The sequence below is a fragment of the Podarcis melisellensis genome (assembly GCF_964234715.1).
Source record: "Podarcis melisellensis genome assembly, chromosome: Z".
In the NCBI taxonomy this organism is placed as follows: domain Eukaryota; kingdom Metazoa; phylum Chordata; class Lepidosauria; order Squamata; family Lacertidae; genus Podarcis; species Podarcis melisellensis.
In genome coordinates, this window is record NC_138547.1 from 13489477 (window position 1) to 13516680 (window position 27204).

General features: G+C 46.0%; 1 protein-coding gene and 1 long non-coding RNA gene across 9 annotated transcripts in view; one reads left to right on the plus strand and one right to left on the minus strand.

The window, feature by feature from the left end:
• Nucleotides 1-27204, plus strand: part of NUP214 (nucleoporin 214) — an 87041-nt gene that overhangs the window by 18970 nt on the left and 40867 nt on the right. For 5 of the 8 annotated variants that reach the window (XM_081897047.1, XM_081897044.1, XM_081897048.1 and 2 more), the window contains exons 13-23: nt 870-1042; nt 1890-1981; nt 2575-2664; nt 2906-3055; nt 4647-4805; nt 8265-8368; nt 8993-9175; nt 12439-12521; nt 14335-14418; nt 15232-15480; nt 26248-26403. In XM_081897047.1, the coding sequence (XP_081753173.1) occupies nt 870-1042; nt 1890-1981; nt 2575-2664; nt 2906-3055; nt 4647-4805; nt 8265-8368; nt 8993-9175; nt 12439-12521; nt 14335-14418; nt 15232-15480; nt 26248-26403 (1523 nt within the window). The remainder of the gene's footprint in view (nt 1-869; nt 1043-1889; nt 1982-2574; nt 2665-2905; nt 3056-4646; nt 4806-8264; nt 8369-8992; nt 9176-12438; nt 12522-14334; nt 14419-15231; nt 15481-26247; nt 26404-27204) is intronic. The other 3 variants (XM_081897045.1, XM_081897049.1, XM_081897050.1) reach the window with 3 other exon arrangements.
• On the minus strand, nt 7736-9145 carry LOC309361826. The gene is made up of 2 exons (XR_014164659.1): nt 9007-9145; nt 7736-8345 (listed from the first exon to the last, which is right to left on the minus strand). It is a non-coding gene; the product is annotated as an uncharacterized lncRNA (long non-coding RNA).

Consider the following 27204-nt stretch of genomic DNA (forward strand, 5'->3'; position numbering starts at 1 on the left):
ACATGCTGATTGCAGCTGATGGGAGTTGGAGTCCAATACCCGGAAGGGCACCACAGGTTCTGCACCAGGGGCCCCATCTGCATTGTACATCTAAAGCAGTACCGTTTTAAACAGGTCCTCCGTCCAAGGAATCTTAGGAACTGCTTGTTCAGGGGGATGAGAGCTGTTAGGAGACCCAGAGTTCCTGGGAAGGAGGATTGACTCTTAAGCCACTCTGGAAATCATATCTCTGTGAGAGGGAATAGGAGTCTCCTAACCCATCGCTATGGTCTAAATCACAGAGCCTAGGGCTTGCTGATCAGAAGGTCGGCAGTTTGAATCCCTGCGGCGGGGTGAGCTCCCGTTGCTCAGTCCCTGCTCCTGCTAACCTAGCAGTTCAAAAGCACAAAGTGCATGTAGATAAATAGGTACTGCTCCGGGGGGAAGGTAAACGGTGTTTCTGTGCAGTGCTCTGGTTCACCAGAAGCGGCTTAGTCATGCTGGTCACATGACCCAGAAGCTGTATGCCGACTCCCTCAGGCAATAAAGCGAGATGAGCGCCGCAACACCAGAGTTGTCCGCGACTGGATCCAACAGTCAGGGGACCCATTACCTTTAACTTATCTCAGCAGGCTTAACAAGCAACAGATCCCTGGATTCTTTTGGAGAAGCCCTGACTATTGGTACTGCTTTAAATATATAGTGCAGCTATTTTTCAATACATTTGTGGACAGAGGTTTTCCACTGCTCTTGCAGAGTGCTGATGGCACAGGGTGTGACCAAGGGCTCCCTGCATGCAGCTATGGGTAACAGTCACCTGCAAAAGGCCTGTACCATGAAGCTTCCTAGTCCCAAGAGCATGAATTCTTCTATTCTCCCTCCCTTCCCAGGTTCGCTGCTGCAGAATCTTCTACACCAGCTCCCAACAGCAGCCCAAACTCCAGTATGTTCTCCTTTTCACCTGCTGCAAAGCCTGTACCTGCTGGGACTCAGGTTCAGTCCACTGTGCTGGGCACTCCTCCTGCAGTGCCGATCAAGGCTTCCACCCCAGTCTCTTCAGCAGGTACATCCCCTCTCCCTTTCCCCCTTTTTCTCTGATAAAACCTCATATGTAGTTGTGACTGCATTACATGTGGATTAGTATGAGAAACAGGGATTGAGGACTATAAACTTTGTACAAAAATGTAAGTCTGGCATTTCAACATCCCACAGTGGTTAGTTCTTCTTGCTGAAGATGTCTCTTTCTGCCACACAGATTTTATTTTATTTTTAACTGCCTGGCTGTGATCCCTCCTTTCTGGGATGGTCACATGTGTGCTTAGAGCTCTCTTTGCCACAGTGGTCTGCTCTTTCTGGCTAATTTCTGCCCGCTGTTGCACCAGGCATCGGAGATTGGCGCTTACAGAATCTCTTGCTTCTTGGGGGGACGGGGGGACAACTTTCTTTATTCAGTTTAATTTAAAGTGTTTATTTACTGCAGAGCTTTCCATACTTTTCATGTTGGTGACACGCTTTTTAGACATGTATCATTTCACTACACAGTAATTCATTTTTTTACTAGCAAACTGGAGGTTAAACTAACTCCCAGCACTGGGAGAAGCGTGGGGAGCATTTGCATGACACACCTACACACTGCAGCTGACACACCAATGCGCCATAACACACAGTTTGGAGAGCTCTGATCTACTGCTTAATATTTCAAAAATCTCCTAAGCAGCATTTAGTCTAAAAAAAACCAACAAACAGCATGTCATTAAAACTAAAACACAACCTTAAAAACAGCAATATGGAAACTACATAAAAACATATAAACTTAATTTTCCTGAAAGCAGATAGCCACACTTACCAAATCCTGTAATTTTTGAAATTCATGAGTCTGTGAGTCATTTTGTTTCTTTTTGGACTCTTAGTGGTGCGTCCTTCTCAGAGTGCTCCTTCAGCTTCCATTCTCCAGAAAACGGCCAAGATTGCCTCAGCTCTTTCAAAAGTGAGCTCTTCCCAGGTACGGTAATTAGAAGCTGACCTGTCTGTTCTTGACAGGAACCATATTGTTCCATCTCAAAAACAAGGATCAAATCTGACAGAGTTTACTGCATGAACAAAGCTGCTTCTATCTCACACAGCTTCTCTCTGAAAGATTGAAGGAGTCTCTGAGCAGATTTGGGAAAGGGAGACATTCAGTTACATGGGTGAACCCCAAGAGTGTGCTCCTATGCATATTAGGTGGTTATTTAGGAAGGAAGACATTTTACCTGTGACTCCTGGTGGATATGTGTCTCAGGTGCCTAAACACTGTTGAGGGTGGGGTGGGGGTTGCTTAGGAGATTTTAGGGGGGCAGGTTTTAATTTTGGGGAGGCTTAATTTTTCTTGTCCTTGGTATTAATTTTTTGTACCATTATTGTCAGGCCCACCCTTATAGACAAGCAAATTACAAATTTTATTTACTTGTGTTTTGCTTTCAACACACATACTCCTGCCTTCCTCCTTCTCTTCCTTTTACATATTCAGAAGTTTTCTTGTTTTATCTCTCATAGCAGAACATTTTAGTTCTAAAATTCCCCATCAAACAATAATAAAGCATTTGTGCCTTGCAGGGTCGGCAGCAACCACCCACTGCTGGGGTGGAGAAACAGACTCACCAGTGGAGTGATTCAGATCCTGTCATCATAGGAATCAGGGAGGAGGTGAGGCTTTCTGGAGCTATGATGTACTGTTCCTCCCCGGGTCACCTTTCTTTGAACCTGGACTCCATATGAAGTTGGCCTTCAACTCTCATCAGTGGTCAGAGGATGATGGGAGTTGTAGTCCAACAACATCTGGTGGGCAACATGTTTGCTGTCCGTACTGTTCTTCTCCAACCTGAGCTCTCAACGGTTGGGTGTGTCGTCATTTAACATGCATGAACTACTGAACTTGTTCCTGTAGATTGCACATTTCCAGAAGGAGATGGAAGAGCTGAAAGGCAGGACAGCCAAAGCTGCCATCGAAGTGGGCACTGAGGAAGAGGAGGAGATGTTGAGGATGGAGTCAAATGACCTTCACACTTTCCTTCTGGAGATCAAAGAGACAACAGAGGTAAGAGGATTTGGGGAAGGATGTAGCCTCCAGTTGAGAACCAAGTTTTCCTTCATCCTCAATTATCTCAGTGTTGAGAGTGGGTTACTTGTTAGGTCCTGGTTTTTACAAATTGAAGAACGATTATGGTGGTATTACTATTACTGAGACTGTGACATTTTCTGTGTAATCCTAACCATGTCTGCTCTGTTTGGTAGCCCTGGTAAGTCAAGGTGGGTGTTGTATTCTTCATTGTGTGGTGTATATATTTTATTTTCAGCTTTGCCTGAAACAGTTGCCAAATCAGTATCATAAAGCACAGTGGTTTGAAATGGCCTTCTGATTCCTGCCCCACTCAAGTCCCACTTACAGTAGTTAGTTCACTCCATTTTTTTCATAATTGAGTGTATGTTTTCATTTGCTGAAAACAATGTGCTGTGCCTTAATAGGCCACTTTGCCCTTGGCTGCGTGCCTCATGTATTTTCCTTATTTATCATACTTATCCTATTCCCATCAGATTGCACTCTTAAGGAGGAAGCTTGAAAGGGGGTTTGGTGCTCCTGAAGGAGACGTACTCTCTTCATTGTGTTGCCTCCGGTAAATAGGTTTGCTGGGTTTTGGGGAACCGTCCCACAAACCTTTTTTGAGCTAGAGACAAAAGTAAGATGACAGAAATGTGCATACAGCATAGTTCCATCTTCTGGTTAAAGAAGCTTAGCAGCATGTCTGAACTGACAACCATAATTTGTGACTGGCTTGGAAACCATGGTCTGAAGGCTGTTTGGGTTTTATTCTTTTGGCAAATCATATATATTTATTGAATGATTTTTAGCCACTTCTTGTTCAAACTTCTCAGAACGACTTTAGAGAAAAAACCCACAACAAGCCACTTAAAAATTCCAGTGGGAATAAAATGTCTGGTTTTGAGCTAGGACTGAAAATAAAATAAAGACAGCATCAAGCAAACAGTTTGCCACAGTTGAAGCCTCTAGACCAGGGGAGGGTAGGCTTCCAAGATCTGCTGTTGCTTTTGCTAGAATCCCGATATTCAAACAGAACAGTTGCAAAAGGCACACACTTAAGGACAAATCCCTGGGCTTAGTTTTCTTTAATGTTGAGTACCAGAACTGAACGGCACCATCAGTCCTTCTCACCCAAATCCACCCTGGTTACCTTCTACCCAAAGCTTTCTTCATTTCAGTAATATATAATGGGGCAGGTTGCTAATGTTATTGTTGCCACTGTTTTTGTTCTATTTATGTTGGGGTTTTGTTTTTTTAAGTGCTCTGTTTTGTCTAATTAGTTTAGTTATGGTTATGGGGTGGCATACAGATGCCAAAAATTTAAAAAAGAAATGAACAGGGAACTGGGATGCAGACAGGCTTGTAGAAGCCTTGTGATTTGTTAGGTCCCACCACTCCTGCCCCTGAGATGTAGAATCCTGCTTCTGGCAACAGTTTGTGCTGCTGAACTGTGTTGTTGCCCCAGTATAGCTTTCTTCCAGACCTGATGAATTATCATGTCTGTGGAAAAGCCACATATGTCTTTTGTGACAAAGAGTTCCACCTACTTCCTGGTGGGTCTTCCTCTCCCTTTGTTCCTTTCTTGTAGTCCCTTCATGCAGACTTTAGCCTCTTGAAGACAAGCCTGCTGGAGGGGTTTGCAGGGCTGGAAGAAGCAAGACAGAAGGACAAGCGTGCTCACAACTCTGCGTATCTTCACCTGCTCTATAAGAGGCCTTTGGACCCCAAAAGTGAAGCTCAGCTTCAGGTAGGATCCTTGATAGGGCAAGGGGGACAGAGGTTTGGGAGCCAGGGGGGAATTATAAATGCCTGCTAAGGAGGCAGAGGAAGTTCCAAACCCCATGGTCCCTAGCCGTTAATGGGACCTGTTCCAATTAGAGATGTCACATAGGCTGCTCCAATCTCTAGCAAGCATTCCCTGCTGCTAGTTGCTCCCTTCTCAGAAGCGTGTTTGCTTGGAAATGTTTTGGTAAGAGCTTTGGACAGCGTATATGAATCTCTTACCTCTTCCCCTCCTCTTTTTACTTCCCCAAGAGCCCTGTCAAGTAGATTAGACTGAGATATGGTGAGTCGCCCAAGGCAACCTTGTGAGTTTCATGTCTTTGGATATTAGAACCTGGGTTTCCCTAGTCTTATAAAGGTAAAGGTAAAGGGACCCCTGACCATTAGGTCCAGTCGTGACCGACTCTGAGGTTGCGGTGCTCATCTCACTTTATTGGCTGAGGGAGCAGGCGTACAGCTTCCTGGTCATGTGGCCAGCATGACTAAGCCGCTTCTGGCGAACCAGATCAGCACACAGAAACGCCGCTGGAGTGGTACCTATTTATCTACTTGCACTTTGTGCTTTCGAACTGTTAGGTTGGCAGTAGCAGGGACCGAACAATGGGAGCTCACCCCAGCACGGGGATTCGAACCGCCGACCGTCTGATCGGCAAGTCCTAGGCTCTGTGGTTTAACCCACAGCGCCACCCCGCCACCCTTTCTTAGTCTTAGTCAGTCTCTTTATCCAATACCCCAGGGCAGCTATGTTTTGGTCCTTACAGCTGTTGGTGAACCACAACTCCCAGCACCCCTGACTATTGGCCAGGCTGGCTGAGACTCATGGAGTTGGAGTCCAACCACATCTGGAGAACCACAGGTTCTCCATTACACTGTACTGCTTTTCTGTGAATACATATGCGATTCCCCAGATTGGATGGAAACTATTTGTAGACTGGATTGGGTTTTGTGACTACCAGTTGACTACCTATTATTTTTGCTAAAGTGGCCATGGCCCAGATGTAGAACATTTCCTTTGCATGCAGAAGGTCCCAACTTCAATCCCTGGCATCTCCAGGTAGAGTTGGGAGAGAAGCCTGTCTGAAACTCTGGCGAAGTGTTCCAGTCAGTGTAGCCAATACTGAGCTAGTTGGACCAGTAGTTTGACTCAGTACAAGGCAGCTTCCTGTGTACATTGGCTGTTGATTCAGAACCATGAGGACTAGAATCTTCCTTATGTTTAGGGGAAAATCAATAGCCCAGTGGTAGAGCACCTGCTTTGCATTTAGGAAGTCCCAGATTCAGTCCCCGGCACATCCAAGTAGGGTTGGGAATGTTCCCTGCCTGAAACCCCTGAGAGCCACTGCCAGTCAGTGTAGACAGTACTGAGCTAGATGGAACAATGGCCTGACTCAGTTTAAGGCAGCTTCCTACGTTTCTGGGGTGAGCAATGCCTCTATTGTACGATTCTCTAAAGGGCAAATTGTTGGCCTGTTGGCCTAGAGGCTGTTCTTTAAGCCAATGTCATCTTCTCAACATTTTTCTTTGCTCCATCTTCAAACATGGAAGGCAAAGTTTTCGTAATGAAGTGCCAGTTTAATAATTCTAACCCCATTTTTATAAAGAAAAAGTGGGTTCATTATCAGGGATTGTTTTATCACCACAAAGTGCCGTGCTGCTCAATGTAATGATTTACAAGGACTTGAGCTGCTGCAGTTAATTTCACGGATGGGGAGGCTGGAAGCCAAATGGGCTTGTAAATGCTGGGTTGCCGCAGGAAGTTCCTGCCAATGTGCAAAAAGGTTTTTTCGAACGAGAGACTTCACCTCACTCTGCTTGCGCTTCTCCTCCCCTGGGGTGTCAGAAGTTAAACAAGCTATTTCTCCCCTGTCGTGCTGAACTGTAAAATATTGAACTGAGCCTTGGCTGGTATTGTGTAATTGACACAGCTTGGATGCATGAGGATAATGTGGGATGCGACCTCTGAGCAGGAACCATAATTAAAGCAGTACCTTAGAAGGCTGAATGTAAGGTCAGGGTGTTAGTTAATCTCTTATTGCCCTTGGGTGATAACTCCCTTGCCATAAGAAGAGCCCTGCTGGATCAGGCCAAAGGCCTACCTTCTCCAGCCTCCTGTTCTTACAGTGCCACAGTGGGAAGCCCAGAAGCAAGACTGGAGTGCAGCTGCGCTGTCCCTACTTGCAATTCCCAGCAACTGATGGTCAGAGGCATACTGCCTCTTTTTTTGCTATAATGAATTAAAATAGAGGAAAGGTGGATAGCATTTCTCTCTCTCTTTTGACAATGCTCTTCAAAATAGCAACACATCCTTGCCGAAAGCAGCTGCCATCTCTCCCTACAAGTGTAGCAGCCAGCAAATCAATATCTTCCGCAGCCCTGCTGAGCTCTGAAGCCAGTGGAACAAGCACATTCATTAAACTAAAGAAGCCTTTTTGGGGACAATTTTCAATCATTCATGCACACCAGTTGAGGCTCCAAGAGGCCCCCTGCAGACAATAATCATCTTCCCCAAATGCCACATCTAAATTAAAATAGGGCCTTGAGTCAATGTTGCTTGAATAAACATGTGAATCTAGATCTGTAATGTGATATAGATAAGCAGAATCTGGCTGGATTCGACTGAAGGCCTGTCTGGCCCAGCATCCTTTTCTCACAGTGGCCAATCAGATGCCTCTTTGGAGCCAGTGAACAGCAACAGCCCTTTCTACTTTGGCCCCATTTTCTTGAAACCACTTCCATTATTAAATGACCCTTTTCAGTATACAAAATGCTTGAAGGTTCACTTTGCCCTCCCGGCACCACTGTGAGTTAGGCTTGAGACAGGTCTAGGCATGCAGCAGACTGAGGTGCAGGCTGAGGGAGGGCAGATCTGGTTTACATAAATCAAGAAAGACACCCTGATTTTCCCAAATTCATCCTTTATTTCTGCAAACTGCTTTGTACTCTACTATGGTACGTCAAGCCCTCTAACAATGCCTTTTCCCAAATCCCAGCCAACCTGCCTTTCTCCAAAAGCTCCAGCGCCTTCCAGTGATTGGCTAGTTCCAGATGTGAAGCTACAAGTTTCCAACTGGACTATTTTAGTATCCTCAGGCTGCCCAATCACCAATAAGGCTAAAGCCGGGTCAGAGAAGATAGAAATGTTTTTAAATAAATGCCTTCTCTAAGGTTGTTTGCACTAATTCTTTGGTTATTTATTCATCCTGCCCCACCTTTCCCCAACTGGGTGCTAGAAGCCTCATTGAAATCTAGATAGATCACAGTCTGTTATTAACTACAGGAAACCAAATCAGTATGGTTGTAAATTCTTGATAATCTTAATAATTTCTGTAACACGCCACACACACGCGCGCACACACACACTTGTATAGTGTCCTGAGTGGATTAAAAATGATTATAAATTCCCCACCCTCTTTTTTCTGAGCAGGAAATCCGGCGCTTGCACCAGTACGTGAAATTTGCTGTTCAGGATGTGAATGATGTCCTGGATTTGGAGTGGGATCGGCACCTGGAACAGCAAAAAAAGCAGAAGTGAGTTTTCAAGCTTACTTCTTAGCTAAGTGATACTCAAAAAGCCAAGTGTCTTCAAATATCATAGTGCGGTTTGCAACATAAAGACACAAATATCTAGCATGATAACAAATGCCAGTTGGTGCAGCAGTAAAACTGCTGGCACATTTTCAAAGCTAAGCAGAGTCCCGTTTCAGGTTTCAAATTGGATGAGGGGACTGACTGGGTTGAGATTCTTGCATTGCAGGGAGTTGAACCAGATGACCCCCTGGGTCCCTTCCAGTTCCTCAGTTCTACAATTCGATGGTATCAAAACGAAACAAAACCCCAGTTCTTATAAGAAAAGCCCTTCTGGTTTATGCCAATGGTCCATCCTGTTCTCACGGTGGCCAACCGGATGGCTGTAGAACACCGATAAGCAGCATTCAAGGACACGAGCACTCCCTTCCTGCGGTCTCCATCTGCAGAGATTTGAAGCGTTATTCTCTGACCTACCATTTACAATCTGCATTTGTGCTTTAACTGTTTTAATATATGACATTCTTTAAATGTTTGCATTGTTTTGTTGTATTTTTCTCTGTTCTTTTGCCTCTCTCTTTCTCTCCCTGTTGAAATTTGGTTTCTGGTTTTTCCTTTTCCAAATAGGCACTTACTGGTACCTGAGCGCGAGACTCTCTTCAATGCCCTCACCAATAACCGGGAGATTATTGACCAGCAGCTGAAACGGCTGAAGAATTTGGTGGGCAGCCTGCAGGAGCTCCGCTTGTACAATCAGACGCCACGGTGGAGCCTATCCACTACCACCTCTTCCAGCAGCAGCATACAAAGGTGGGCATTGCTCAAGAAACTCCCCAAGCAGCTTTGCTTTCCCACTCTGCAGTGCATTGGTTCGTCTGAGTGCTGGGTCCAAAGCTTTGCCAAAGAAGGAGCATTGTGTCAAACCTTAGTTTTGCTCAGCGTAGACACTGAAAAGAATGAAGATGACTAAGTTAGGCCCATTAATTTCAAGAGGTTTACTATTTGAGTTGAACACAATCCATTGAAATTAATGGATCTATGTTGGTCATGTCTGTTAATTTCAATGGGTCTAATGTTCGATGTAAGCCACATTTTCCTTCCTTGTGTTTGGGTCTAGATGGAATGGAAAGCTTGTGTGTGTATACATTTTTTAAACAGCGTGTATCAAGTGCTTAAAGCCCCAAAGGGTGCTATGAATAACAGAGAACTTGGCAGTGGGACAAACTAAGTAGGCTTTTGAGCTTTCAGGGGTTGTGGACTGAAACAGATACATGTGTTGAGCCATGTTCCACCCCCACCACCCACACACTCCTCCAACCCATCACCAGCCCCATCCAGCTTTGTGTGTGTGTGTGTTTAATATCATTGAGTAAACAGTTTCTGAAAATCTTTTCCTCTGTTCAGTTTGAATAACAGTGACTTTTAGTCCGTGGATTCTGTTAGAAACTGTATCCCACCATCCTTTATACTGAGCACAGTCGTACGTGTTTACATGTCTAGAAGCTGCTTACCTTTGCTCAGGGGGCTTTGAGTTGCTCAAATTTCACCACCACCTTCCCCATCCCCAAGTACCACATTCTATACTATGGGAATCCCCTCCCCACAAAGAAGAACATATCATGGAGGGTTTTATGGTGGGTAAGGGACTCAAGTTAGAGGGGAAGGAGATGGAAAAGTCCATTCCATGGGCAGATTCCACTTACGGAACTTGGAACCCAACCTCTTGTAACTGATAATGCAGGTGGATCTTCTTGTCCTGCCGGCCAGTTTAGTTTTCCTCAAAGGAACATGCCTGTAAACACTAGTTTCCTGTGAGTTGCTTGCTTTTCTTTCCCCATAATGTACTTCAATGTCTAAATAGAATAGCATAGTGGTTAAGAGCTGTGAGCTAAAAAATGGTCCCTCTCTACTCAATATTTGCAGTAGCTGAGTTCACTGGAAGCCAGCCTACATAAAGAGTTCTTATAAAACAGATGGCGGGGGACCTTTGGCCCTCCAAATGTGGTTGAACTACAGCTACCGTCCACCCCTGGCCAATAGCCCAGGTGTGGTGGGAGTCATTGTTCAGAACATCTTGAGGATCAAAGATTCCCTACTGTTTTTTTTAAATATATATATATATAAAACAGTAAATGCTCGCAGATGCAGCTCTATTTATGGGAAAACTGAAGTGGTTGTTTCAGACTTTGGATGCTTGGATGTGGGGGCAGCCATGGTAGCAGCCCCCATTTCCCTCTGTTGAAGGACAGACCTCAGTGTGTGCATGCCATGTGGCCTGTCCTGTAACCCTCTACCTAGAGGTTTTCACCTTTTTGAGTCCACGGCTGCCTTGACCAACTGCGTTCTTTCTGCAGCACCCCTGTGGGGCTCAGGAGCCCAGTTATGTCACCCCTTGCCTGAAGGGCTATCATCCTCTTTCCCAGAACACCCTTCCTTGTGGAGTGTTCCTTCAGCCTCCTCTCCTCTCCCCTCTCCTTTGGAGTCCTCCAGGCAGCTGCCACCACTGGCCCTAGTCTCTGAACTCCCCCCCCCCGCAGCCTCCCACTTGTCTCTTGATACGATACGATACGATACTCTTTATTGTCAGAACAACAAAATTGAAAAATCTACATAAGACATTCAAAACCCAACAAGCCTGCTATCCCAGCTATCCCAACCTGGTTAGCCCCCTAAAAACTCTGATGCCCCGTTTTTTAATACAATATACTCGCATACAGACTCCTTACAAAGCGTTTAAAACCAAAATCACATTTGGGTAGAAACTGTTTCTCAGCCAGCTAGTCCTAGTCTTTATAACCCTGTACCTTATTCCAGAAGGCAGAAGCTGAAAGAGATAATTTCTGGGGTGCACACTATCATGCGCTATCTCTGCAGCTTTCTTATGGCACTTGGAAGAATAGATTTGATCCAAGGTGGGAAGAGTGCACCCAGTTATTCTCTCTGTAGTCTTTACAACCCTGGACAGCATTGTTTTTTCCCTGACTGTGCAGCTCCCAAACCACAAACACAGACCATAAATTAATACACTCTCCACAGTACAATGGTACAATGGTACCATTCCCAACAGCAAGGGCTGGCTGGTTGGGCTCTCTCACCCGTTTGTTTGCTTACTCTGAGGCCACTTCAGCTTCTGGCAACCAGCCCCACCCCCCACCCCCTGGCCAGCCCCAGAGGCACTATTTGCCTTGAGAGCTTGTAGCCAAGGCTGCTGCAACAAACAGCTGTGCAAGCTTTTGGGATGCAGATATGTGAGAGGGCATCAGGAGGGAGAGAGGGACGGAGGCCAGTGTTTCGCCTGACTGTCATTCAAGGCACCCCAGGGTGTCACAGCACACTGGTTGAGAACCACTGGCCTAACCTGCTTCCCACAATTGCAGTGGAGCCTTCTTTTCCTACTAACCATCACAGGAGGATGCTGTCCTATCACTTTGGAAATTCTTGTTTAATGAAACCAGACAGGTGCCTTTACTATTCCCTTTTCAGTGCCTATTTTTGGTTTAGGTAAGCTTGTCCAGACACATAGAAACAGGAATTTAAAAAATATTTAAAATCCACAATAAGAAGAAAAAACGCACATTAAAATTAATGTTGACATTCTGCCTATCTTGTCTTCCTCTGCACCTCATCATAGTATTACACTTTTTTGCTTCAGTTTCTTTTCCATCATCTGAGGAAGAGCTTTGATAAGCGTTGCTGCAGATGCCCCTGGTTTGTATATGAACTAAAATCGTATTGCAGTGTATAAAAATTGAGCTAAAATTGGTATTCAGCCAAGCTGCATTCCAAGTAGAGCTGTTGAAATTTATCTAAATCAGCCATGACCATTAATTTTGATGGGTATACTCTAAGTAGGACTAGTGTTGGGTTCATCCCCATAAATATTTTAGCTTTGCCTTTAGCTAACTTTAAGTTGCAGTGACCACGTTTCTGCCATGGCTCATTGCTGTGCCAAGAATCCGATGTTAGTTGTGCTTTTTGAGTTCTTCAGAAACAGTAAATAGGGTCTGATTGATGTCTGGCTTCTTCTTTTTTCCTTTCCCTCCCTACTGCTTTTCTAACTCTCATCAACTCAGCCTTGACAGTGAGCTGGAGAGCCTAAGTAACGCCTTGACAAAAGCTACTCTTCAACCTTCCACCAGAACTTCAAAATCACCAGGTAGTGACTACATTGGTCTGTTGTCATGCCCTTGTGTAGTGCTAATGTGTGTGGGTTTGTTTTCTGTGTAACAAGCACACTTTAGGGGACTCATTGCACAGAGATAATAATCGGTCTTGATTACTGTATAATAATTTATCAAGGTTTTGTACATCACAGTAAACCACACTATGACTTACGATGGGTGTGGAGAACCTTATGGCCCTCCAGATGTTGTTGAACTACAACTCCCATCAGTCCCAACCAGCATGCAGGATCCCAGGGAGGAGCTCACACCTGTTCCACTCCCCTTTTAGCTCAGCATAGTGTGGCACCTTGGCAACTGATTGTGGTAAAGGAAGAGCATCCCAAATCGCAATCCTGGGCTCAGAATGCAAGCTGAGCCAGTCCTTGACCTAAAAAGACTAGCAAAGCAACTGCGATCTGCTCTGCAGGAGCCAGCACGTTCATGCTAAACCATGGTTTGTCTTAGTGTTAACATTTGAACCCAACCGCTGTATGAAATTATAACAAAATTTTGTCTAGCTTGAATCGCTTCTTTGAGCCTCATCCCTGCTTTTTTCCTGCACAGTGAAGCTATAAAACAAGTTAGAATATAGTCACAGCAATAAAAATGTAGATGGAGCAGCCACAGTATTGTCCATAAAACAACTGCTTTTGTGTGCTAAGTGTGAAGTAAAAAACCAAAACCAAAACCCTAACTTCACAAGGTTTCAGAAATCCACCATGAAGATTCTACCAGCATCTTTAAGACTGGGCCGGGTGACTGATGAGGACTCGTTTTTCTTCTGGTTTGATGGTGATGTAATAAAGCAAAGGAGGAAATGAACAAAACATTGTATGCAGCTAAATTCTACTTGGAGTGGACTCAAGTTAGTCATGTTCATTAATTTCCGAGGATCTACTCTGAGTAGGTCTAACATTACATACAACCCGCCCCCCCGCAAGAATAATTTTTCATCCGTATTTTATTTTTTATGATTAACTGTTACAAATACTTCATTTGAGGAGAGCTACAAGGCTAGCATGCGTAACTTGTCAGGTTGAGGGAAGCTGTTCTCAGTGAAGGAGGGAGTCCATGGCGGTTGCTACTGGTTTCAAATCCATGGGCTGGCTTTCAGGTTAATTTGATAAAGTGTTCCCAGTACATCTGGGAAACTGAGTTCAACAAGCTGCACTATGTGTAACTAGCAATTTGGTATCTCCTAACATTTAATTTAGGATGCGGGTGGCGCTGTGGGTAAAACCTCAGCGCCTAGGACTTGCCGATCGCATGGTCAGCGGTTCAAATCCCCGCGGCGGGGTGCTCTCCCGTCGTTCGGTCCCAGTGCCTGCCAACCCAGCAGTTCGAAAGCACCCCCGGTGCAAGTAGATAAATAGGGACCACTTACCAGCGGGAAGGTAAATGGTGTTCCGTGTGCTGCACTGGCTCGCCAGATGCAGCTTGTCACGCTGGCCACGTGACCCGGAAGTGTCTGCGGACAGCGCTGGCTCCTGGCCTATAGAGTGAGATGAGCGCACAACCCTAGAGTCTGTCAAGACTGGCCCGTACGGGCAGGGGTACCTTTACCTTTACCTTTAACATTTAATTTACTCCTGCTCAGAGTAAATGTATTGAAATAGTAGGGCATGACTTACTTCAGTCCATTGCTTTTAAATGGATCTGCTCTAGAACTCTGTTGGCTAGAAACCTTTGTCTTTTTTTTATTTCATGGATGTAAGGATTTGCAATTGAAACTGAATGCCTGCAGGATTATAAGGGTCCATACTGGCAGTGCTTGATAAATAATCACGCTTCTTGCTTCTCTTCTAGCCAAACTGTCCCCTGTGAAGCAGGCCCAGCTGAGGAATTTGCTTTCTAAGAGGAAGGTGCCGCCCGTAAGGACAACTGCACCAGGTATCCTCTGGGACTTGAAAATAACTTCATCACTTGGCAAAGTTGTTTTTCCAACTGTCTGCTCCCCCTGACACACAGACACACACAATAGCCTGCCTTTGCCATTAGATGGAGCCAGCTGCAAAGCATTGCAATATATTCCTCTCCTCTTCAAGGGGTCCTTCTGTTCAGGGTAGCCATGCCTTCCTCCTCTGCTAGCTGTCAGGGGCTCTATCAAACCAATTCACCATCCAACACATTTTGTATATTTCTTTTTTAATTGACAACTTGGCATTCTGTAGCTCCACTGACCATGCTTGGTTTTTATTGGCCTGCTTTGGGGGGGGGGCTTCCCTTTGGGAGTTGTTGGGGTGTTGTTGTTTTTGTCCTTCTACAATCCTTTGGATTTCCTTGAGTATGCTGTTGCCTCCCTCCTGTTTCCAAGTGCTTGGTTCCATTTTAAATTAATCTAAAGCTGCTTGCACACTGCACATTTTAAACATGCACCCTCCCTCAAAGCAGCATGAGAACTATGGTTTACCCCTTGGAGCTAGAATTCTCAGCAACCTTAAGCTACAGGTCCCATGATTCTTTGGGGGAAGCTATGTGCTTTAAATGTATTGGCAGTGTATACAGTCTAAGCCAATTTTAATCTTGGGGTTGCTGGGTCAGAGCAAAGGCACCTCAAGATATCAGAGTGCCAATATCCCGTCACATCTTGTTCCATGACTCTTCCTTCTGAAATACCACCCACCCCCTCAAAGCTTCTGCATAAGCTTCCAAATCAGGAAGGCTTCCTGTTGCTCTCATCCCCTCTTTGCCTTATGATTTCAGCCAACCTCTCCCAGTCAGCCTTCCTGTCCTTGAGATACGATGAAGATTTGGATGATGTTAGCTCCACGTCTTCCATTGCCCAGTCCCTGGAGAATGAGGATGTTCTAGCCGCAGATCCAGAGGAAGAGGAGGTTGCCCCAATCCAAGTTCCCCGGCATGCCCCCGTTGTCCGAACCCCCTCAATTCAGCCTGGTCTAATGATACAGCCCCTCCCTCATGGCAAACCCCACATCCCAATGGGCACTTTGAGTGAGTAGACTATAGAATGCGCACCTTTCTCATTTTGTGTTTCATTTTGCAGGACTTTTGTTTGTCAGTTTTGTTGGGAGACCAGGTGCTGAGTTGAGTTGAGATGACTAGATGCTGGGGAAACAATTGTAGAAATCTCAAGATTGTAGCAGGATTAAAATAAACTGCAGAAAGGAAAGTGTAAAGTGTAAAACGAAAACCTGCTGGAGGGAGGGAGGGAGGGAGGGAAGTCCGCACTTGGTAGAGCGATGAAAAAACAAGTGGGTATAAGATTATGGAACTTTATTGTATTTGTTTTGTTTGTTTGATTTATGCTAAAGAAAATTAATAAAAATGCATTTAAAAAAGAAGAAGAGAAGACTAGATGCTGAACTGAGTTGACTCAATGCTGAGCTGAGTTAAGGTGGACCATTAGTCAGATCAAGTATATTAGTTTTCCTATGTTTTCATGATTGGAATCTCTTTTGCTGAAAACATGGACACTTTATGCCAAGAAACCTAAATTCTCCACTGACTCATCCTCAACCTAATTCTTCACACATTCTTTTGCTCATTTTGCTGAAAATTGCTCAACCTCTTTGCTTCTGGGCCTCAGTATTCTGACTTATTGAGTTTCTGAGCTGCAGGGTCTGGGAGGGAGCAAAATGCAGCATTTGTTGTTGTTTCACTATTATGCTGCCCTTCTTCTAACAAGCTTAGGGCAGCAAACATGGTTTCCTTCTCCCTACTACAGTGGTACCTTGGAAGTCGAGTGGAATCGGTTCTGGAAGTCCGTTCGACTTCCAAAATGTTCGAAAACCAAGGCATAGCTTCCAATTGGCTGTAAGAAGTTCCTGCAGCCAGTTGGAAGCTGCGGAAGCTCTGTCGAACGTTCGGTTTCCAAAGAACATTCGCAAACTGGAACACTCACTTCCTGGTTTGCAGCAGCATTCGGGAGCCAAAATGGACGAGTACCAAGGCACTTGACAACCAAGGTACTACTGTATATCTTCACAAAAACCCAGTGTGGAAGGTTAGGTTGATAGCAATTGACTGGCCCTGGGGTATTGACCTCAGAGAGTCCCCAGTTCCTTGCATGGCAGTTCCAGGCCTTTCTGGCAAGGATTAATGGGAGATGTCACCTCAAACATCTGATTGGTAAAGGCTGTTTTTTTGTTTGTTTAGATTTTAAAATTTACAAACAATTGTCAAACAACCAAAACGGAAAGAGAATTCCATCGATTCCCCTGGACTTCCTTCTTCCCCTCTGTGGGTCCTTGTGTTAACTTCCCCCCCTTGCATCTTCTCTATTAATCCAAATCTATTCTATCTCCATTACAACCGCAATTCATCATTAAACTACAAGTATTATTCCAATCCTACTAATAATTTTAATTTAAGAACTTTGCTTCAGGATGAGAACAGAAATCGTGTGGCGGCAGCGGGAGGCCCCATTAGCTAAAGTGGTACCTCAAGTTAAGAACAGTTTCAGGATAACCTGAAGGGTTAACCACTGTAATACTTGTAGTTTAACTATGAATTATGGTTGTAATGGAGATAGAATAGATTTGGATTAATAAAGAAGATGCAAGGGGGGGGGGGAGTTAACATAAGGACCCACAAAGGGGAAGAAGGAAGTCCAGGGGAATTGACGGAATTCTCTTTCCGTTTTCGTTGTTTGACAATTTTTAAGGTAAATTATATATTTTACCCATTCCTTATTAAATTTTTGGTGTTCCTGATTTCTGATACTTCTGGTCATTTTTGTCAGTTCAGCATAGTCCATCAGCTTAATCTGCCATTCTTCTCTGGTAGCGACTCTGTCTTCTTTCCATCTCGGGCAGCAGTGGTCATGTCCATAAATAGTCTTTTCTGGTCCATTGGTATTTTAGCACCTAGAATTCCTAGAAGGAAAGTGTGATGGGACGATGAGCTGCTTGTGCGTAAAATGCAAGTCCCTCAGAGTTTGATCAGGTTTTCAAACCTCTGCCTGTGACGGAGCCCCTCCAGCATGGCTGCGTCAATCACTAGTAGTATCCGAAAGTGGCTGCTTTCGGAAACGTTTCCAACATAAAAGCTCCTTAACGGAAACACGTCGTCTGGCCTCTCGGCGTGACAGTTTCCGTCGAGGTGTGGGTGTCCCTATAGGAGGTCCTGAGACCTCCCCACTGGTTTCGCTTGAAGCGTCTCTGAGCCATCCCTCCGACTCACTTTCCCTTGGAGTTCTTGCTCGCCCTCTACTGGTTCCCTCTTCCGCTGCTACTGCTCTCTCAACCTCAGGGAGCCTTTGCACCTGCGGCGCTTTAGATGTCAGTTCCCTGACATCCACCTCCCCTCCAGGGCCCCCTTCACCCCCTCCCGTCTCCTCTCCTACTGGCGGTGAGGAGGTAAAACCCCTGAAAGAACCTCCCTCATCTTCCGACGTCGCGAACACTTCCTTCCACTTGTTGCTGTTCCTACTCTCTAGGTACTCTTCGTCATCAGAGTCCACTCCATCTTCCAACTCCGACTCCGCGAACCCTTCCATTTCCTCTTCCTCATCGGTGGTGCCGAAATACTCCCTCCTAAACCTTGCTATAGGCTGAGGTTTCCTCGGGAACCTTTGGTGGAACGTTTCTGTTAAAACCTCGTCATTGACTTCCTCTGCACTTACCCAGGTGTTTTCTGACTCCGGTTCCCCTTCCCACGCCACCAAATACTCCACCTGATTACCCTTCCACCTGGAATCGAGGATTTCCGCTACATGGTTGCGGCGTTCCCTCTCTTCCAAGGCTGGTCCCCTGACGTGCTCCCCTTCACGTCCCCCCCTGTATGGTGACAGTAACGACCTGTGGAACACTGGGTGCAATTTCATGTGGTTGGGTAATCGGAGTTTGAAAGCTACCGGGTTGACCTGCTGAATCACCTCAAAGGGTCCCAATCTTCTGGGCCTCAGTTTCTTACAACCCCCTTTGAACGGCAACCCTTGGGTTGACAACCACACTTGATCCCCCACCCTTATGGTTTCACCTTCCCTTCTGTTCTTGTCTGCCTGCTTCTTATATTGTGCCTTGGCCCTTTCTAAGTTGAGCTGGAGCTGCTGATGGATGGCTTCCATCTCTTCTACAAAATGTTCAGCCGCTGGAACGCTCCATCTCTCCCCTCCTTCCCCTGGAAATGCCCTGGGGTGACACCCGTAATTAGCCAAAAAGGGACTCATCCCTGTGGACACATTCTCCGCATTATTGTAGGCAAATTCTGCCAACGCCAACTTTTCGACCCAATCGTTCTCTCTGTCATTGACATAACACCTAAGATATTGTTGAAGAATGCCATTTGCCCTTTCCGCCTGCCCGTTGGTTTCAGGGTGCCGGGCAGTTGAAAAATTAACTTCCACGTGTAGCAAGCTCATGAGCTTCCTCCAGAACCTGGAAGTAAATTGTTTGCCTCGATCTGAGATCACCCTCGAGGGAGCCCCGTGCAACCTAAAGATATGTTCCACAAACAACTTCGCCGTTTCTTCCGCTGTGACTGCATGTGAGCATGCTACAAAATGGCACATCTTAGTTAACAGGTCTACTACTACCATGATGGCTGTTTTCCCCTTGGACCTTGGCAGATCCGTCATAAAATCTATTGATATCGCTTCCCAAGGCCGTTCTGGTGTGGGTAAAGGTTCTAATAACCCTGCCGGCGCCCTTCTTTCCCCTTTGGCTCGCTGACATTGGTCACACCCTCTTACATACTCCCTTACATCTTCCCTCACCTTAGGCCACCAAAATTCCCTGGTAACCAACCACATGGTTTTGTGTTGCCCAAAATGTCCCGCCGTGGGGCTATCATGCAACTGCTTGAGTACTCTCCCCCTCAATTCACCTTCGGGTATATACAGGGCCCCTTTGTAATACAATGCCCCATTTCTTTCCTCAAAACCTCCGGGGCTCTCGCCCTCCCCCCTGAGACCTCTGAGCTTATCCTGGGCATATTCATCATTTTCCGTTTCCTCCACCAGTTCCCGTTGCCCCACCAGCGCCGCCCCACACACCCAGCGGTCCTCCGGGATGACATGTCTCTCTTCGATCACCTCCTCCCCTTCCCAATATTCTGGTTTGCGTGAGAGCGCATCCGCCCTGACGTTTTCTGGGCCTGGCACATAACAAATCTCAAAGTTAAATTTGGAGAATTCCTGTGCCCATCTCACTTGTCGTTGGTTGAGCACTCGAGCTGTTCTCCAATACTCTAAATTTTTGTGGTCGGTGCACACTTGCACCTTGTGTTGTGCCCCAATTAATAAATGTCTCCACCTCCGGAATGCTTCGTGAATGGCAAGTAGTTCCCTGTCATACACCGTGTAATTCCTCTCGGACTTATTCAGTTTCCGCGAGAAGAATGCACACGGTCTCCACTCCGACGCACTCCTCCCCGGTTGAAGAAGGACCGCCCCTATAGCCCGGTCGGATGCATCTGTTTCCACTCTCATGGGTTTTTGTAAATCCACATGCAGAAGTTGTTCTTCCGAGGCGAAAGCCCTTTTCAGTTCTTCAAAGGCTCGATCCGCCTCCACCGTCCAAACAAATTTCTTCTTGCTGCTGAGGCAGTCGGTGATGGGCGCCGTCAAGTGGGCAAAGTTCTTGATGAACTTCCGATAAAAGTTCCCAAACCCCAAGAATCTTTGCATGTCCTTCTTGGTCTTCGGTGTCTTCCATTCCAGTACCGCTTGAACCTTGCCTGGATCCATGGCCAATCCCTTGTCTGACAAGCGGTACCCCAGGAATTCCACCTCCTTGGTATGAAACTGGCACTTCTCCAGTTTCACCCACAGCTGGTTGGCTTGCAGCCTGCCCAACACTTCTCGAACGTCCCTCACATGCTGTTCCTCATCTTCCGAATACACCAACACGTCGTCTAAAAAGGCCACACAGTTCTTGTAGAGCAAAGGTCCCAGAACGTGGTTTATAAAAGCTTGAAAACAGGCGGAGCCCCCTTGTAGACCGAAGGGCATAACGAGGTATTCAAAGGCTCCCAAAGGGGTAAACATGGTGGTCTTCCATTCATCTCCCTTCCTTATGCGTATCAGATTGTACGCCCCCCGCAGGTCCAGTTTTGTAAAAATCTTTCCCTTCCTTACTCTGGTCAAAATGTCGTCAATTCGGGGCATAGGGAAAGCCAGGGGCTCCGACACTGCATTGAGGGCCCTGAAGTCACACACCAGTCTCGGTTTGTCTGTGTTCTTTTTGTCCACAAAAAACACTGGGCTGCCCCCCACCGCTCGGGACTCTCTGATGAAACCTCGCTTCAAGTTTTTGTCAATGAACTCCCTCAGCTCCTGCATCTCCCTGTCTGACATGGCGTACAGCTTGCCTACTGGGAGTTGGGCCCCTGGGAGTAGGTTGATTTGACAGTCAAAGGGTCTATGCGGTGGCAGTTTGTCTGCTTCCCTTTCGCTGAATACGTTGCTCAGATCTGCGTATTGCGGGGGCACCTTCCCTTTGCCCATCACTTCCATCCCCGCTAGGGTGACTCTGTCTCCTCCCGAGACCTTCCCCTCCTTGCAGTGTTCTAGGCAATGCGCTGACCCAAAGGAGACCACCCTCTGATGCCAGCCCACTAGCGGATCGTGTAGCGCCAGCCAGCTCATCCCCAAAATGATGGGCGCTCCTCCCAGGATGGCCACATTAAACGCTATCTGTTCGGTGTGCCTTGCCACTCTCATTATCATCGGGACAGTCTGTTGGCTAACTTCTCCCCCCAACAGCTCTCTGCCGTCAATCGTAGTCACCTGCAAGGGGTTACTTAAAGGGATGGTCTGTATCTGGTGCTCAGCTGCAAACTCCTTACTCATGAAATTACAGGAGCTGCCTGAATCCAAAAGCGCCTTGACCTTTAGTGGGTGTCCGTTTGGCAGTTCTAGTAACACCTCTATCACTAAAGCAGGTCTGGGAGGTTCTGGCATGGGCACTTTCATTGCTCTTTGGCCTGGCTGCTGTGCCCCGACGGTGGCAGCCAGGCGTTGGCTTTTACTTGCTCCTTGCTTTCCTCTTCCTTTCCCCCAACAGCTCCTGCCATCCCTTGCCATTCCTTTCTTTGTGGGCAGACTCTGGCAAAGTGCCCTGGCTGTTGGCAGAGATAACATCTCTTGGCGCTCTTTCCCTCCTTCTTCCGCCCTTCACTGGGATTTGAAACTGCGCGCGCCCGCGCTGTTCCAACTTCCATCGGCTCTGCCGGCGGGAAAGATGGCTCTGGAATGTCTGGAATGCGGAACTCCCTCCAACGGTCTCCTTTCCCTTCCCGCCTTTCCAAAGCCCTCGCCTCCTGGCGCGCTCCTATGGCCAGCGCAGATTTGGTTAATTGGTCCATAGACTCCGCCCTGGGCCCCCGGGAAAGCTCATCTTTGACGGTTGAAGAAAGCCCCTCTTCGAAAAGCATTTGGATGGGCTCCGCCGATAGGTCCCACCCCAATTTATGAATCAGCATAGTAAATTCAGTCCAGTACTCACGGACAGATCTGCTTCCTTGCTGGCAAGCCATTAACTGCCTTCGCACCACCCCCTGCTCAATATCGCTGGAAAACATCAGGTCCATGGCACGAAAAAACTTCCTCGTGTCCTTTAAGATCTCATTATTCGCTGCCATCAGGGGTCTAACCCAATCTTTCGCCCCGGATTCGAGATGGCCAATCACATACGCCACTCGCGATTCCTCGTCGGGGAAGTCATCAAACTGCAAGTTTAGAGCGTATTGCATCTCTGTTCTAAAGGCATGATAGTTCCTGGGATCCCCCCCGAATTTCTGCACCAATCCTGGTACCTTTCTGGCGAGCGGGGTGGTTTTCTCCTTTCCCTTTTCTGCATCCTGAGCCCTCCTCTCCTCAAGCCTCGCCGTTTGCAGCGCCAACTGGATCTCCAACGCTCTGTACCTTTCTTCCAGGCTTGGACCCCCTCCAGCTGCTCCTGCACCCCCGGTTCCGGCTGGGTTGCTCATGATGCTTCTCTCTGCACAAGCTGGCTTTCGGTGACTTTCGGATTGCTGTGATGGGACGATGAGCTGCTTGTGCGTAAAATGCAAGTCCCTCAGAGTTTGATCAGGTTTTCAAACCTCTGCCTGTGACGGAGCCCCTCCAGCATGGCTGCGTCAATCACTAGTAGTATCCGAAAGTGGCTGCTTTCGGAAACGTTTCCAACATAAAAGCTCCTTAACGGAAACACGTCGTCTGGCCTCTCGGCGTGACAGTTTCCGTCGAGGTGTGGGTGTCCCTATAGGAGGTCCTGAGACCTCCCCACTGGTTTCGCTTGAAGCGTCTCTGAGCCATCCCTCCGACTCACTTTCCCTTGGAGTTCTTGCTCGCCCTCTACTGGTTCCCTCTTCCGCTGCTACTGCTCTCTCAACCTCAGGGAGCCTTTGCACCTGCGGCGCTTTAGATGTCAGTTCCCTGACAGAAAGTTTTGGGTTTTTTAGAAAAAGTTATTTTAAACAGTTTCCCCCCCCCCCAGTTTATTATATATCATCCCCCAGAATTCTTTTACTACTTTACAAGTCCAACATGTATGGTAAAAGGTGCCTTCTTTTTCCTTGCATTTCCAGCATGTATTTGACCTTGTTTTATACATTTTAGCTAATTTGCTAGGAGTTAAGTATGAACAATACATCATTTTCATATAATTTTCTTTCAAAATATGACCTCCTTTAAATTTCCAATCCCAATTCCGTAACTTCTCCCATGGTGTAAATTGGGAGTTTTTCATTCAGCGTTTATTCTGCTTAAGATCATCTTCAATATTATTTATGTTCTTTTTGCCGGCTCAGTATAAGGTAAAGAGACCCCTGACCGTTAGGTCCAGTCGCGGACGACTCTGGGTTTGCGGTGCTCATCTCGCTTTACTGGCTGAGGGAGCCGGCGTACAGCTTCCGGGTCATGTGGCCAGCGTGACTAAGCCGCTTCTGGCGAACCAGAGCAGCACACGGAAACACCGTTTACCTTCCCGCCGGAGCGGTACCTATTTATCTACTTGCACTTTGACGTGCTTTTGAACCGCTAGGTTGGCAGGAGCTGGGACCAAGGAACAGAAGCTCACCTCGTCACGGGGATTCGAACCGCCGACCTTCTGGTCAGCAAGCCCTACGTTCTGTGGTTTAGACCACAGCACCACCCGCGTCCCTTGGCTCAGTATAGTTTTGAATAAAATCTTACAAAATGTTTTCTTATATCTTTCGGATTATCTATAACTTTACCTTCTATATTGAGCTTGAAATCAGAAATCAGGTCTTGCCAGTTAAGTACATGTAAATGTTCCCTCTCACAGAGAAATAATAATAATAATAATAATAATAATAATAATAATAATAATAATAATAATGTCTTATTCCAACCAGGAGAAGCATGTGTCAGGAAAATCCATTAATAATCTGAATAATCCAATACTGGGGTAAATCTGCCAATAACAGTAAGATCAAAAAAGAAAAAGGGAGATGATAATAAAAATTAATAATAAAACCAAAGTTAATAATAATAATAATAATGCCAACAAAGTCCATATACTTTATTCAAATATTTTTATATTTCTGGTGAAAATTAATTACTAATAGGAAAAATAAAGTAAAATATATACCTTATAGATTGTTCCCATGCAGATTTTTCTAAAAAAACACGTCCGGGGTGGACCTCTTTTTTACACCCCCAACATTTGCCAAATTGATTTCCATTTCAATATGCAGTTTGTTATTTAAAAAATTCAGAGCTATAAACTTTTGGAAAAGTTACTACTTTGATACTTTTTGCCATGGAGCTGTGTTGCAGCCTGGTGCTTTTGGCTCAGTCTTGCCCCCCCCCCCAACTTTTTCAGAGCAATGAGTGGGGAAAAGAGCTCGGCAATCGCACTGCCGGACTCCTCAGAACCCAAAAGGACCTTTGGGCTTTCTTGGGTGTGCACAGTGCCCTCATGCTTCTCCCAATTCACTCGCTGTCGAACGCCATTCCACAGTAACCAGGACGTTGGCTGTTTTAACCACTACACTTCAGTGGCTTGGTAGATAGGTGTACAATGAAGGTGGTTGGACTGGATAGCCATATTCATGTGAGAGAGGTGGCTCTATAGCCCCTAGAAAGTCAGTAGGCCGTAAATGAAATGGAAGTTTTGTGCATCTTATACTAATTCTGTGCATAAGCAGAGGGTTAAAGATACTAGTATTTTGTAATGGTTGGGTTGATCTGAGACTGAGACTGTGCAGTTTGTTCAAAATAATAATAATAATAATAATAATAATAATAATAATAATAATAATAATAATAATATATTTATACCCCGCCCATCTGGCTGGGTTTCCCCAGCCACTCTGGGTGGCTTCCAACAAAATATCAAAATACAGTAGTCCATCAAACATTAAAAGCTTCCCTAAACAAGGCTGCCTTCAGATGTCTTCTAAAAGTCTGGTAGTTGTTCTCTTTGGCATCTGGTGGAAGGGCGTTCCACAGGGCGGGTGCCACTACTGAGAAGGCCCTCTGCCTGGTTCCCTGTAACCTCGCTTCTCGCAGTGAGGGAACCACCAGAAGGCCCTCGGCGCTGGACCTCAATGTCCGGGTAGAACAATGGGGGTGGAGACGCTCCTTCAGGTATATTTGGCCAACTTCGACATACGCAGCCATGAAGCCCTTATTGAAAATCTGTTTATGGCAGGAAACGTCGTTGCAAAGTGCTGGAAATTCATAATGGGCCACTAAACACGATAGTATGGTTGAGGAAAGCCTCTTGGGAGGCAGAACTAATAACGTTAACAGATTAACACATCCTTTGGGAATGGAAGTGGAAATTGTGATGAGCTGTTGCAAAGATAGGACCCTTTTGTGTAAATTCTGATTACTGTATTACTGTACGGGTTCTCAGAGGACCTTTTCCTTTCTGTTTTGGTCTCATATCGTTGCAATATTTTTTTTTTTAAATGCACACAGGGCCTCGAAGCCCTTGGCCCAGAACCAGATAACCACAGAACTGATTTCATATGGGTGCTGTGGACTTAAGACTCTGAAATAGCAACCTCCCCAGCTGTCTAGCAAACTGTTTTTGAAAGGGTCCTTCAAGAGCAGTTTGTGGTAGGGAACAGCAGAGCCTGATACTTCAAAGGGAGGAAAGGAGAAGGAAACTAAAACCCATCTTTCTTTCCCCTTCCATGGTTCTTTTAATTTTCCCATAATTTCTGCATAGTCTGACAAAACCATTTAGTTTAATTATCTCTCCCCCCCATTATATTTCTTTATTATACATTATACTGTTGAATTTACCTTAATTCTGCTAGCGTTTTCACTTGTTTACAGTTATTTTAAGATATTTGAAGATGGCTATCATATCTCCCATCAGTCTCCTCTTATCCAGGCTAAAAATACCCAATTCCCTAAACCATTCATCCTAAAGCTTGGTTTCCAAAGCCTTGATCATCTTGGTTGCACATGATCCAGTTTCTCAGTATTCATCTTAAACTGTGTGGCCAAGAACTGGACACAGTCCTGTAGTCGGGTCTGACCAAGGCAGAGTGGAACTGGTTATTTCCCTTCATCTGGACACTATACTTCTGTTGATGCAACCTAGAATTGCATTAGCTTTTTTTGCTGCTGCATTGCACTGTTGGCTCATGCTAAGCTTGTGATCTACTAAGACCCCTAGATCCTTTTTACATGTAGTACTGGAAAGCTAGGTGCCCCCCATCTTCTATTTGGGCAGCTAGTTATTCCTGCCTAAGTGTAGAACCTTACATGATGTTTACAAGATGTTTGATTCTCTGCTGTTCATAGTAACTTAACAATCTCCCACCCCATTGCAGTAGCCATGCCCAGAATCATCCCCCAAGGGGCAGACAGCACAATGCTGGCAACAAAGACAGTGAAGCACGGAGCCCCCGCTCCTTCCACTGGCCTCCCAGCACCCCAGGCAGCAGCAGAAGCAGCATTGCGGAGACAGATGGCTACCCAGAACCCAGGTAAACCTCACATTCTGACCAGGTATCGATTTGGGGTTGCTAATGATTTTGTAGACTCTGTACATCTCCTCAAAGGGACACAGGTGTCTCTGTGGTCTAAACCACTAAGCCCCTCAGGCTTGCTGATCAAAAGCTCGGCGGTTCAAATCCCCATGATGGGGTGAGCTCCAGTTGCTCGGTCCCTGCTCCTGCCAACCTAGCAGTTCGAAATCACCCCCAAAAAGTGCAAGTAGATAAATAGGTACCGCTCTGGCAGGAAGGTAAACGGTGTTTCCATGCACTGCTCTGGTTTCACCAGAAGCGGCTTAGTCATTCTGGCCACATGACCCGGAAAAACTGTCTGCAGACAAACACCGGCACCCTCGGCCTGCAAAGGGAGATGAGCGCTGCAACCCCAGAGTCGTTCGCGACTGTCAGGGGTCCTTTACCTTTACCTTTTTGCACATCTTCTCACTTTTTATCTCGGGTTTTCCTTGAGAAGTTTTTCACCCCATTGATGAAAGCAAAAGAGGAGGTTTAATCATGACTGAAAAAGAGGGGTTGGTTCAGAAAATACTTCAATGGAGTCTCATTGGTCACTTGGTCATCTTCCAAACCAGCTCAGCATGTGAAGGGAATGAGAGCACACAGCCTTCTTCCACTCCTAAACAATGTTCTGCCCCGCTTGTGTGGATTAGATAAATTCATGAAGAGCAAGGCTATCAATGGCTGCTATATAAAAATCATATGCAAAGAGCAATGCAGCACAGCAGCACATAACAACCTCACACAAAAATGCTGACGGGCACACAACTGTAACAA